At 45.5% G+C, this 14,619-nt stretch overlaps 1 protein-coding gene across 1 annotated transcript in view; it reads left to right on the forward strand.

Annotated features, from left to right (window-relative positions):
* The window catches only part of LOC109889038 (prolyl 3-hydroxylase 2), a 102,613-nt gene that overhangs the window by 73,642 nt on the left and 14,352 nt on the right, over positions 1-14,619 (forward strand). Inside the window, exons 4-9 of the mRNA XM_020480183.2 lie at positions 2,953-3,084; positions 6,931-7,058; positions 12,669-12,758; positions 13,159-13,199; positions 13,697-13,788; positions 14,385-14,512. Of these exons, the coding sequence (XP_020335772.2) occupies positions 2,953-3,084; positions 6,931-7,058; positions 12,669-12,758; positions 13,159-13,199; positions 13,697-13,788; positions 14,385-14,512 (611 nt within the window). The remainder of the gene's footprint in view (positions 1-2,952; positions 3,085-6,930; positions 7,059-12,668; positions 12,759-13,158; positions 13,200-13,696; positions 13,789-14,384; positions 14,513-14,619) is intronic.

A 14,619-nucleotide genomic window follows, 5' to 3' on the forward strand; every position in this document is an offset into this window, starting at 1 on the left:
AACTGTAATACACCTCAGCATCTCAGTGACCAGGCTAACTGTAGTACACCTCAGTGGCCAGGTTAACTGTAATACACCTCAGCGTCTCAGTGACCAGGCTAACTGTAGTATACCTCAGTGACCAGGCTAACTGTAATACACCTCAGTGTCTCAGTGACCAGGCTAACTGTAGTACACCTCAGCGTCTCCGTGACCAGGCTAACTGTAATACACCTCAGCGTCTCAGTGACCAGGCTAACTGTAATATACCTCAGTGACCAGGCTAACTGTAATATACCTCAGTGACCAGGCTAACTGTAATATACCTCAGTGACCAGGCTAACTGTAGTATACCTCAGTGACCAGGCTAACTGTAGTACACCTCAGTAACCAGGCTAACTGTAAATACACCTCAGCGTCTCAATGACCAGGCTAACTGTAATACACCTCAGCGTCTCAGTGACCAGGTTAACTGTAGTACACCTCAGTGACCAGGTTAACTGTAATACACCTCAGTGACCAGGCTAACTGTAGTACACCTCAGTGACCAGGCTAACTGTAATACACCTCAGCATCTCAGTGACCAGGCTAACTGTAGTACACCTCAGTGGCCAGGTTAACTGTAATACACCTCAGCGTCTCAGTGACCAGGCTAACTGTAGTATACCTCAGTGACCAGGCTAACTGTAATACACCTCAGCGTCTCAGTGACCAGGCTAACTGTAATACACCTCAGCGTCTCAGTGACCAGGCTAACTGTAATACACCTCAGTGACCAGGCTAACTGTAGTACACCTCAGTGTCTCAGTGACCAGGCTAACTGTAGTACACCTCAGTGTCTCAGTGACCAGGCTAACTGTAATACACCTCAGCGTCTCAATGACCAGGCTAACTGTAATACACCTCAGCGTCTCAGTGACCAGGTTAACTGTAGTACACCTCAGTGACCAGGTTAACTGTAATACACCTCAGTGACCAGGCTAACTGTAGTACACCTCAGTGACCAGGCTAACTGTAATACACCTCAGCATCTCAGTGACCAGGCTAACTGTAGTACACCTCAGTGGCCAGGTTAACTGTAATACACCTCAGCGTCTCAGTGACCAGGCTAACTGTAGTATACCTCAGTGACCAGGCTAACTGTAATACACCTCAGCGTCTCAGTGACCAGGCTAACTGTAATACACCTCAGCGTCTCAGTGACCAGGCTAACTGTAATACACCTCAGTGACCAGGCTAACTGTAGTACACCTCAGTGTCTCAGTGACCAGGCTAACTGTAGTACACCTCAGTGTCTCAGTGACCAGGCTAACTGTAATACACCTCAGCGTCTCAGTGACCAGGCTAACTGTAATACACCTCAGCGTCTCCGTGACCAGGCTAACTGTAATATACCTCAGTGACCAGGCTAACTGTAGTACACCTTGGTGACCAGGCTAACTGGAATACACCTCAGCGTCTCAGTGACCAGGCTAACTGTAATATACCTCAGTGACCAGGCTAACTGTAATATACCTCAGTGATCAGGCTAACTGTAGTATACCTCAGTGACCAGGCTAACTGTAGTACACCTCAGTAACCAGGCTAACTGTAATACACCTCAGCGTCTCAGTGATCAGGCTAATTGTAATACACCTCGGTGACCAGGCTAACTGTAATACACCTCAGCGTCTCAGTTACCAGGCTAACTGTAGTACACCTCGGTGACCAGGCTAACTGTAGTACACCTCAGTGACCAGGCTAACTGTAGTACACCTCAGTGACCAGGCTAACTGTAATACACCTCAGTGACCAGGCTAACTGTAATACACCTCAGTGACCAGGCTAACTGTAATACACCTCAGTGACCAGGCTAACTGTAATACACCTCAGTCCCAGGCTAACTGTAATACACCTCAGTGTCTCAGTGACCAGGCTAACTGTAATACACCTCAGTGACCAGGCTAACTGTAATACACCTCAGTGTCTCAGTGACCAGGCTAACTGTAATACACCTCAGTGAGCAGGCTAACTGTAATACACCTCAGTGAGCAGGCTAACTGTAATACACCTCAGTAACCAGGCTAACTGTAATACACCTCAGTGACCAGGCTAACTGTAATACACCTCAGCATCTCAGTGACCAGGCTAACTGTAATACACCTCAGTAACCAGGCTAACTGTAATACACCTCAGCGTCTCAGTGACCAGGCTAACTGTAATACACCTCAGTGTCTCAGTGACCAGGCTAACGGTAATACACCTCAGTGACCAAGCTAACTGTAATACACCTCAGCGTCTCAGTGACCAGTTAGTTCTCATTTACAACTGCGACCTGGCCAAGATAAAGCAAAGCAGTGCGACACTAACAACAGAGTTACACACAGTCTATATACAGTGTGTGCAAATGTAGTAAGATTAGGGAGGTAAGGCAATAAATTAGCCATAGTGGCAAAATAATTACAATTTTGCAATTAAACACTGGAGTGATAGATGTGCAGAAGATGAATGTGCAAATAGAGATACTGGGGTGCAAAGGAGCAAAAAATAAATAACAATATGGGGATGAGGTAGTTGGGTGGGCTGTTTACAGATGGGCTGTGTACAGGTGCAATGATCGGTAAGCTGCTCTGACAGCTGATGCTTAAAGTTAGTGAGGGAGATATAAGACTTTGCATTTCGTTCCAGTCTTGAACTGGAAGGAACTGGAAGGAAAGGCGACCAAAGTAGGAGTTGGCTGATGGAGTTGGCTGATGGAGTTGGCTGATGGAGTTGGCTGATGGAGTTGGCTGATGGAGTTGGCTGGTGATAACAATCAAGAATGTATAATAACCAGTGGATTGAAAAACACCGTATGAAATACCAACGTTAGCGTAGCCAAATATTGTTAGTGGTTCATCGTCATTATTATACAACTCAATGCTTTTTCTGTGCTTTACATGAGTAATGAATTAATTGACCTGTATCCTCTCCACCGTCCTGTGTGTGTTTCAGACCACTTCACCCAGGTGCTGCACTGTGAACACGAGTGTGTTAGAGACCTGTCCACTCGGCCCGGTCGTCTGTCTCCCATGGAGAACTACCTACCTCTGCACTACGACTACCTGCAGTTTGCCTACTACCAGCGTGAGTAACATTACCTTACACTGCCTCTGCACTACGACTATCTGCAGTTTGCCTACTACCTGAGTGAGTAACATTACCTTACACTGCCTCTGCACTACGACTATCTGTAGTTCACCTACTTCCTGAGTGAGTAACATTACCTTACACTGCCTCTACACTATGACTATCTGCAGTTCACCTACTTCCTGAGTGAGTAACATTACCTTACACTGCCTCTACACTATGACTATCTGCAGTTCACCTACTTCCTGAGTGAGTAACATTACCTTACACTGCCTCTACACTATGACTATCTGCAGTTCACCTACTTCCTGAGTGAGTAACATTACCTTACACTGCCTCTACACTATGACTATCTGCAGTTCACCTACTTCCTGAGTGAGTAACATTACCTTACACTGCCTCTACACTATGACTATCTGTAGTTCACCTACTTCCTGAGTGAGGAACATTACCTTACACTGCCTCTACACTACGACTATCTGTAGTTTACCTACTTCCTGAGTGAGTAACATTACCTTACACTGCCTCTACACTATGACTACCTGCAGTTCACCTACTTCCTGAGTGAGTAACATTACCTTACACTGCCTCTACACTATGACTATCTGTAGTTCACCTACTTCCTGAGTGAGTAACATTACCGTACTGAACCTTACTGCATCTTACTCTGCTTCTACACTACGACTACCTGTATTTCGCCTACTACCTGAGTGAGTAACGTTACCTTACTGCACCTTACTGAATCTTACTCTGCCCTACTGCACCTTACTGAACATTACTCTGCCCTACTGCACCTTACTGAACCTTACTCTGCTCTACAGCACCCTACTGAACCTTACTCTGCTCGACAGCACCCTACTGAGCCTTACTCTGCTCTACTGCACCTTACTGAATCTTACTCTGCTCTACAGCACCCTACTGAACCGTACTCTACCTTACTGAAGCGTACTCTGCCCTACTGCACCTTACTGAATCTTACTCTGCTCTACAGCACCCTACTGAACCGTACTCTACCTTACTGAAGCGTACTCTGCCCTATTGCACCTTACTGAATCTTACTCTGCTCTACAGCACCCTACTGCACCTTACTCTTCCCTACTGCACGTTACTGAACCTTCCTCTACCTTACTTAACCTTACTCTAACCTACTGCACCTTACTGAACCTTACTCTGCCCTACTGCACCTTACTGAACCTTACTCTGCCCTACTGCACCTTGCTGAACCTTACTGAACCTTCCTCTACCTTACTGAACCTTCCTCTACCTTACTGAACCTTACTCTGCCCTACTGCACCTTACTGAACCTTCCTCTACCTTACTGAACCTTACTCTGCCCTACTGCACCTTACTGAACCTTCCTCTACCTTACTGAACCTTACTCTGCCCTACTGCACCTTACTGAACCTTACTCTGCCCTACTGCACCTTACTGAACCTTACTCTGCCCTACTGCACCTTGCTGAACCTTCCTCTACCTTACTGAACCTTCCTCTACCTTACTGAACCTTACTCTGCCCTACTGCACCTTACTGAACCTTCCTCTACCTTACTGAACCTTCCTCTACCTTACTGAACCTTACTCTGCCCTACTGCACCTTACTGAACCTTACTCTGCCCTACTGCACCTTACTGAACCTTACTGAACCTTCCTCTACCTTACTGAACCTTACTCTGTAACTCTAGACTATGGTTGCGTCCGAAATGGCACCCTATTCCCTATATAGTGCACTACTTTTGACCAGAGCCATTTGGACAACTGGTCTAAAGTAGTGCACTATATAGGGACTAGGGTGGCATTTGGGTTATAGGTTATTATGATTACCTGAAGTTCACCTACTACCAGCATGAGTATTACCTTACTTCACCCTACTTTACCCTGCTTGACCTTGCATGCAGACAGGGTGTGGTTTTCAGACTACAGGGGTGGCCAGCCCTCATCCTGGAGGGTTGCCGTGTGTACAGGCTTTTGTTGATTGACTAACAAACCCACACCCATCTTAAATGAGATAAGTATTCACCTGATGACTCACACAGAGAGCTGGGAAATGCTCTGTGGAGAAAGACGAGGAACTGTATTCATAAAGCTTCTCAGAGTTAGAGTGCTGATCTAGGATCAGCTTTGCCTTTTAGATTGGAATGAATGGACAGAACTCCTAATCTGGGATGTTTTGTGAGTACAGGCCTACACAATCAACACCCAACAGACCAGGACCACACCTCAGTAGGGAACCACACAAACTCATTCAGCAACATCTGGTGTCCGTATCTAAAAATATATGCACGCATGACTGTAAGTCTCTCTGTATAAAAACCTCTGCTAAATGGCATGTATTATAATAGGGCGCCAGCCTTTGTTTTCATCCTAAATAGCACCCTATTCACTGTATAGTGCACTACTTTTGACCAGAGTCCATAGGGAAATAGGGTGCCTAAATAGGGAATAGGGGGCCATTTGGGACAGTCTGGGCTGATTGGGGATCAGACGTTAGAGGGAGAGAGAGACGGGTTGGCAGGACAGTACAGCAGCGGAGAGAAGGAGGGAGAAGACGATGTGATGAATACTTATGAGCTCATCAGATCATGTCTAATGCCCCTGCACCACATGTCTAATAAACCAAGTGGATCGTGGGATTCTAGGAAAAACAGAGCTCAACGAATCATTCCCAACAGCGGCACTTACTGTGTCGTCTTCCGTATATAGTGCACTAATCTCTATATAAAGAACAGGGTACCATTTGGGATACATCTGTGTGAATACCGTGTGAAGCTCTGCAAGGCTCTACAGTTGATGTTCCTTGGAGACTGTGGGAGATGCCGTTAACCATATAATTAGTTATTTATATACCGTTGATGTTCCTTGGAGACTGGGAGATGCCGTTAACCATATAATGAGTTATTTAATAGGATCTCTATGCTATTGACAGTGAGGAGTGTCAACGCTGAGTCTATAGCAGGCTGGACTTTTTTTTTTGGGGGGGGGGGGGGGTGTACAGTGTGTGTTACTAGCAAGTCACTACTCGCTTTAAGATCTTTAGATACAGCAGATATACTGCACATCCTCCTCACACCTAGTCAGTCCCACCAGCCATCCTCCCCAGTCCCAGTTCTCTCCTAGCCTGGAGCAGCAGTGTGGGTGTGTGGGAGTGCGTGTCTGTGTTTCCACTATCTCACCCAGCCTCTGACTGCCTGTCACTGCTCTAGCGTCTTGCTCCAGTGTGCTCATGGTTCTGGAATGTTCAGCTGCTAGACTTCCAGAAGCTCCAGACACACATCTCATCCATGGCCTAGGGGGCTTTGTTACATGTGGCTTTGTCTGTGCTGACCTGTATGAGTGGGACAACTCTTCCTCAACAGTGCAGAATAAGTGTAAAGTAGCAAAACTATCAATATACATTAGTGCACTCTATAGGGAACAGAATGCCATTGGGGACATACAGCCTTACAGGGTAGTTCAGGGAGGGAGTCTGAGGTGTGGTGACCGGTCCTCACACCTAATTCTGTTGATCATTTTTCTCTCTCACTCTTTGTTCATCTCGCTCTCTTTTTCTCTCACTCCTTACCCACTTCTTTCAATTTCAGTATTCAATTCCATTTTCAATGTTCAGCTTTACACAGTAGGAACCAGCCAGTGTCGCCAAAGCAACAGAACACAGTAATATCGATATCTACCTGATAATGTGCACTTTCTCTCACTGTCTCTCCAGTCAATTTAAATATTCAATACCGTTTTCAATTCAAACAAGCTTTATCGACACAAGAACCTCAGAACGTTGCCAAACAATACAACAGAACGAAACACTACTGTCCATTTCATAATGTCTTCTTTCTCTCTCTGTCTCTCCAGTTAACATGGTGGAGGAGGCCTTGGCGTGTGCCCAGTCCTACCTGCTGTTCCACGAGGGGGACGAGTTTATGACAGAGAACGTGGAGTACTATAGAGAGGCTATAGGTCACGACCTCAAACCCCGGGAGGTAAGACCTTGGCTCTGTCCTAAATGGCACCCTATTCCCTATATAGTGCACTACTATTAACCAGGACCCATATGAGCTATTCCCTATATAGTGCACTACTATTAACCAGGACCCATATGAGCTATTCCCTATATAGTGCACTACTATTAATCAGGACCCATATGAGCTTATGTACCTTGCATAATTTGTGTTTACTGGGAATGTAAATGTGGCAGTAATTCAGATCAGACATTTAGGGCCGTATACATTCTACATGGACCACTGCTGTCTACATAGGGAACAGGGTTCCATTTAGAACAGTATGCATTCTACATGGAACACTGCTGTCTACATAGGGAACAGGGTTCCATTTAGAACAGTATGCATTCTACATGGAACACTGCTGTCTACATAGGGAACAGGGTTCCATTTAGAACAGTATGCATTCTACATGGAACACTGCTGTCTACATAGGGAACAGGGTTCCATTTAGAACAGTATACATTCTACATGGAACACTGCTGTCTACATAGGGAACAGGGTTCCATTTAGAACAGTATGCATTCTACATGGAACACTGCTGTCTACATAGGGAACAGAGTTCCATTTAGAACAGTATGCATTCTACATGGAACACTGCTGTCTACATAGGGAACAGAGTTCCATTTAGAACAGTATGCATTCTACATGGAACACTGCTGTCTACATAGGGAACAGAGTTCCATTTAGAACAGTATGCATTCTACATGGAACACTGCTGTCTACATAGGGAACAGGGTTCCATTTAGAATAGTATGCATTCTACATGGAACACTGCTGTCTACATAGGGAACAAGGTTCCATTTAGAACAGTATGCATTCTACATGGAACACTGCTGTCTACATAGGGAACAAGGTTCCATTTAGAACAGTATGCATTCTACATGGGACGTGTGTGTGTGTGTGTGTGTGTGTGTGTGTGTGTGTGTGTGTGTGTGTGTGTGTGTGTGTGTGTGTGTGTGTGTGTGTGTGTGTGTGTGTGTGTGTGTGTGTGTGTGTGTGTGTGTGTGTGTGTGTGTGTGTGTGTGTGCCAGCCAGCCAGCCAGCCGACATACTGTGCGGCTAATGACTGGTCACTACTAGTTTTGTTTGTATTCCTCAAACCTTCATGCCATATCAAATTCAATTTAAGGGGCTTTATTGGCATGGAAAACACATGTTTACATTGCCAGAGCAAGTGAAGTAGATGATAAACCAAAGTCAAATTAACAATAACATTTTTTTATATTAAACATTACACTCACAAGTTCCAGAACAATAAAGACATTTAAAATGTCATATTATGTCTATATACAGTTAAAGTACAAAAGGGAAAATAAATCAACATAAACATGGGTTGTATTTACAATGGTGTTTGTTCTTCACTGGTTTCCCTTTTCTCGTGGCAACAGGTCACACATCTTGCTGTTGTGATGGTACACTGTGGTATTTCACCCAGTAGATATGGGAGTTTATCAAAATTGGGGTTGTTTTCAAATTCTTTGAGTCTGTGTATTCTGAGGGAAATATGTCTCTCTAATATGGTCATACATTGGGTAGGAGGTTAGGAAGTGCAGCTCAGTTTTCACCTCATTTTGTGGGCAGTGAGCACATAGCCTGTCTTCTCTTGAGAGCCATGTCTGCCTACGGCGGCCTTTCTCAATAGCAAGGCTATGCTCAATAAGTCTGTACATAGTCAAAGCTTTCCTTAAGTTTGGGTCAGTCACAGTGGTCAGGTATTCTGCCACTGTGTACTCTCTGTTTAGGGCCAAATAACATTCTAGTTTGCTTGTTTTTTTTGTTAATTCTTTCCAATGTGTCAAGTAATTATCTTTTTGTTTTCTCATGATTTGGTTGGGTCTTATTGTGTTGCTCTCCTGGGGCTCTGTGGGGTGTGTTTGTGTTTGTGAACAGAGCCCCAGGACCAGCTTGCTTAGGGGACTCTTCTCCAGGTTCATCTCTCTGTAGGTGATGGCTTTGTTATGGAAGGTTTGGGAATTGCTTCCTTTTAGGTGGTTGTAGAATTGAACAGCTCTTTTCTGGATTTTGATCATTACTGGGTATCGGCCTAATTCTGCTCTGCATGCATTATTTGGTGTTCTACGTTGTACACAGAGGATATTTTTGCAGAATTCTGCATGCAGAGTCTCAATTTGGTGTTTGTCCCATTTTGTGAATTCTTGGTTGGTGAGCGGACCCCAGACCTCACAACCATAACGGGCAATGGGTTCTGTAACTCATTCAAGTATTTTTTAGCCAGATCCTAATTGGTATGTCAAATTTGATGTTCCTTTTGATGGCATAGAAATCCCTTCTTGCCTTATCTCTCAGATCGTTCACAGCTTTGTGGAAGTTACCTGTGGCACTGATGTTTAGGCCAAGGTATGTATAGTTTTTTGTGTGCTCTAGGGCAACGGTGTCTAGATGGAATTTGTATTTTGTGTTCCTGGCGACTGGACCTTTTTTGGAACACCATTATTTTTGTCTTACTGGGATTTACTGGCAGGGCCCAGGTCTGACAGAATCTGTGCAGAACATCTAGGTGCTGCTGTAGGCCCTCCTTGGTTGGTGACAGGAGCACCAGATCATCAGCACACAGTAGACATTTGACTTTTGACAGATTCTAGTAGGGTGAGGCCGGGTGCTGCAGACTGTTCTAGTTCTAGCTTCATTTTGTACTCTTTTCGTGCCTTAGTATTTTATACATACACAGGGTACTGTATTTGAATTATCTCTGAACAGCGGGAGGCAGCTTCTAAGGCCTCTGCATTTGGTTGGAGTAGCCGGTTTGATTCTCCTGCCATTGTTGGGCTAAAGGGCTTTGACACCTGTCATTGGACACGTCAGTGCTAGTTGAAGATGTATCTCTTTGTCCTAGCAGCTTGGTAGCCTAACTTAGCATTCAGTCCTTATAAAGTCAAATCTATCGTTGTAATGTATTTTTCTTCTTGGCTTTTGAAAGTAAAAAAAATAGCTTCAGACTAAACATTACTCACTCAGTTCCAGGTTGGATGGTGTTTTCAGTTTGTTTGCCAGAGCATTTGCTTTATAGCTTGGGCCTTCCAGGTAATTCTGTAATTCTGTCCAAAATCAGGTTGTAGGTTTGGAGTTTTGATTTGAAGTGAAGGTTATGTTGTGGAGGGTAGCATCCTGTATGTGACCCTGCCAAAAAATACAAGTTTATCTAACTCTAAATTTATATTCTTTTAAGAACATGCTGAAAAATGCAGGAGCTCATCTGCTCATCTGCTCATGACCTCTCTCTGTCTCTCGCACGCTCTCTCTCGCTCTCACCCTCCCTATCTCTCTCTCTCTCTCCCTTGCTGTCTCTCTCTCACTCTCTCCATCCCTCTCTCATTTCTCTCTCTCATACTCGTCTCACTCTCTCTCCCTCCTTCCCCCTCTCTCTCTCTGACTCTGTCCCTCTCTCCCTCTCCCTCATTTCTCCCTTTCTTGCTCTCTCTCTCTCTCTCTCTCTCTCTCTCTCTCTCTCTCTCTCTCTCTCTCTCTCTCTCTCTCTCTAACTCTCTCTCTGTCTCTCCTTCTCTCTCTCTCTCTAACTCTCTCTCTGTCTCTCCTGCTCTCTCTCTCTCTTTCTCCTGCTCTCTCTCTCTCTTTCTCCTGCTCTCTCTCTTTCTCCTGCTCTCTCTTGCTCTTTCTCCTGCTCTCTCCTGCTCTTTCTCCTGCTCTCTCTCTCTCTCTCTCTCCTGCTCTCTCTCTCTCTCCTGCTCTCTCTCTCTCTCCTGCTCTCTCTCTTTCTCCTGCTCTCTCTCTCTCTCTCCTGCTCTCTCTCTCTCTCCTGCTCTCTCTCTTTCTCCTGCTCTCTCTCTCTCTTTCTCCTGCTCTCTCTCTCTCTTTCTCCTGCTCTCTCTCTCTTTCTCCTGCTCTCTCTTGCTCTTTCTCCTGCTCTCTCTTGCTCTTTCTCCTGCTCTCTCCTGCTCTCTCCTGCTCTCTCTCGCTCTCTCTCTCTCTCTCTCTCTCCTGCTCTCTCTCTCTCTCTCTCTCCTGCTCTCTCTCTCTTTCTCCTGCTCTCTCTTGCTCTTTCTCCTGCTCTCTCCTGCTCTCTCTCTCTTGCTCTTTCTCCTTCTCTCTCTTGCTCTCTCTTGCTCTTTCTCCTGCTCTCGCTCTCTCTCTTTCTCCTGCTCTCTCTTGCTCTTTCTCCTGCTCTCTCTCTCCTGCTCTTTCTCCTGCTCTCTCTCTCTCTCTCCTGCTCTCTCTCTCTCTCCTGCTCTCTCTCCTGCTCTCTCTCTCTCTCTCTCTCTCTCTCTCTCTCTCTCTCTTTCTCCTGCTCTCTCTCTCTCTTTCTCCTGCTCTCTCTTGCTCTTTCTCCTGCTCTTTCTCTTGCTCTCTCTTGCTCTTTCTCCTGCTCTCTCTTGCTCTTTCTCCTGCTCTCTCCTGCTCTCTCTCTCTCTCTTGCTCTTTCTCCTGCTCTCTCTTGCTCTTTCTCCTGCTCTCTCTTGCTCTTTCTCCTGCTCTCTCTCTCTCTCCTGCTCTCGCTCTCTCTCTCTCCTGCTCTCTCTCTCTCTCTCTCTCCTGCTCTCTCTCTCTCTCTCCTGCTCTCTCTCTCTCTCTCTCTCTCCTGCTCTCTCTCTCTCTCTTTCTCCTGCTCTCTCCTGCTCTCTCCTGCTCTTTCTCCTGCTCTCTCTCTCTCTCCTGCTGTCTCTCTCTCTCTCCTGCTGTCTCTCTCTCTCTCTCCTGCTGTCTCTCTCTCTCTCCTGCTGTCTCTCTCTTTCCTGCTCTCTCTCTTTCCTGCTCTCTCTCTCTCTCTCTCTCTCTCTCTCTCTCTCTCTCTCTCACTCTCTCTCTCTTTCCTGCTCTCTCTCTCTCTTTTTCTCTCTCTCTCTACCGATTTCACCCTCTCCCTCTTTTTCTCTCTCCTGCTCTCTCTCTCTTTTTTTCTCTCTCTCTCTCTCTGGGGACTCAGGGACCTCATTTACTCAGTATAGAGCAGTAGAGAGCTGTGGTCTGCCTCCCTGCCAAATAGACCTTTCAGCAACAGGGAGTAGGGGGAAATCATGTCCCAATGCCCACAGAAACAATTTAGGAGCTGTTTGCATTACGGGTGAAAAGAGGATTTTTCTGGAAACCACAAACGCTACTAGCTGCTCGGGTTTCATAACAAAGCGTCACTCCTTTTCGTCTATTGCAGATCTTCGCCCATTCTTTCTCCCTCTCCTCTTCTCCTACTTCCAGCTACTATAATGTAAGTCCAAGACGAGGCTTTTTTATCGGGTCAGGTCCATGCTTAAGAGGCGTCAGGCTGCGTTCCAGCCGCTCCGGTCACAGCAGTCCTCCTTTAAGGCCCTGCCAACTAGTAAAAAGCTCATCTGTGAAATGCTGAGATGGCAATATAGCACAGCCATTGGGTTCATCACTGAGGAGAGGAGAGGATGGTACCCCCCACTGGGTCAGGCCTGTAGGATGCTTGGCAGCTGAAAAGGAAGAGGTATTAGGGTAGGGATGTACGTACAGTGCTATAGTACTACAGATGTGTAGTGGTTAGGGACATGGTCTTCCTAAACGTTATGCTTCAAGGGAGATTCAGTAGCTAGGTGATGTGCTAAGTCAAAATGGATTGTACCTGTGGAGATGAACAGCCCAGTGTGTCTCCAGAAGGCTGAGTGGTACCTGCGGCGCCATGAGCAGGAGCTGGAGCTACTGATGATCGGCAGTGACAACATGCACGTGGAGCTTACAGAGGGGGTGAGTAGTACGCTGAAGACCAATGTCAACATAGCCTCTTATTGGAACTCTTTGGGCTGTCTGTAAAACTTGTGAATGGCTTTCCTGACTAATGACAGAGCTTGGGCCGTATGAAGCGTCTCAGAGTAGGAGCGCTGATTTAGGATCAGTTTTTTGCTTTTTAGATTATAAAATGAATAAGATAGCATGGATGGAGGAGGACCAGATCCTAGATCAGCACTCCTACTCTGAGACACTTGATTCATAGTGTGCAGCACAGTAACAGGTGCCTGGTAGTTACACCATTACTCTCTCAGCACACAGCATCACCTGGTGGTCGTGATGGATAACCATTGGTGCTGTGTGCTGCATCATTTCCATGTTGTGGACATTTTCTGATCTGTCAATGTTTTACTTGTAGCATTATTGGACCAGCACAGGAGGCAGAGAGGATTCTAACCGGTGAGCCCTGAAATATCCCCTTGGAAATGTTCAATAGTTATAATATTTTAAATTGTATAGCTTACAAAGATATGCGTTTTACATAGACCATTAGTAAAACCAGGCTGTATCACATCAGGCCGTGATTGGGCGTCCCATAGGGTGGCTCACAATTGGCCCAGCGTCGTCCGGGTTTGGCCACGGCAGGCCGTCATTGTGAATAAGAATTTGATCTTAACTGACTTGCCTAGTTAAATAACAGTTAAGTAAGGAGTCTATCTGAATACTTCAATATGTGGTACTTTGAACTGCAATACTATGTCTTGTATAAGATTGCACTGACATCTACTGCATACTTCTAGTATGGCAGCCTATATGATGTCACTAGTCTTGTAGTTACTCCCATGTAAAAGACCTTGACGAGAGGCAAAGAACGGTGTATTTCAGCTGTGTTGATGGTCTCCACCTTATTTAAATAAACTTGATGTACTGACTCTGTTCTTCCATTCCCCCTGCAGGATCCCTTCTGGTACTGATGGATGGATGGAGTACGTGCCCATCTCAGAGAAGAAGAACTTCACCCTGGCCCCGCCACAGGAACTCAGAGAAGGTACGACTACATACTCTGTTCTCTTCACAACTGCTCAAATGTAATGGAATTATTCAGTTAGAATTGACAAAGACATAAGACAAAAAGGTAATGCCTCAAAATATTACCATTTGGTAAACTCCAGCCCCCTTTCCAGTGTTGGGGAACATCCTCTTGTTGGCGTAGAGAACATTTAGCAGGTTAAAAGATTATTTCCTGCAATTCTACACATTTTGACATGGGGTGCCGAGAACATTTTGCCGTTTTTATGCTCATTTTCTCAGCGTATTCATGTGATATTTGAGTGACGCGAACATTACAACAAAATCTATGGACTTAAAAACCTAGCTAAAAAACTCTGCTGACATGGGCTAGTTGATCTGGACATGTCTGACAAGTTATAAATATAAGTTATAAATATCTCTCTACGGTCTGTAATGACTGACATCACAAGAGGAAATCTGATTATTCACTACCCACTTTCAAAATGGCAACCTTTGTATTGTAAAGCCGGACGGGGTTCTTTTTTTGTGGGGGGCCACAGTTTGGGAACCACCGCCATTGAGGGGTGAACACGTTTCCTGATCCTCTGTGTGTGTTCTGTGTGTGTTCTGTAGGAGGACCCCTGGTGTATGACAGTGTGCAGCTGATCCAGAACTCACAGGCCCTGAACGGAACTCAGAGGGTTCTCCTGGATGATGTCATGTCTGTGGAGGAGTGCGCCGAGCTCAAAAACCTGGCCCATGTAAGATAATTGATATTAAACATATATCAACTGCAGTCGATTTGATGTATTTTATCATATTTACACTGGGAACAGTATTGATGTATACACTGTGTGTACACGGTGAC

This window comes from Oncorhynchus kisutch, linkage group LG4 (genome assembly GCF_002021735.2).
Source record: "Oncorhynchus kisutch isolate 150728-3 linkage group LG4, Okis_V2, whole genome shotgun sequence".
Lineage (NCBI taxonomy): Eukaryota > Metazoa > Chordata > Actinopteri > Salmoniformes > Salmonidae > Oncorhynchus > Oncorhynchus kisutch.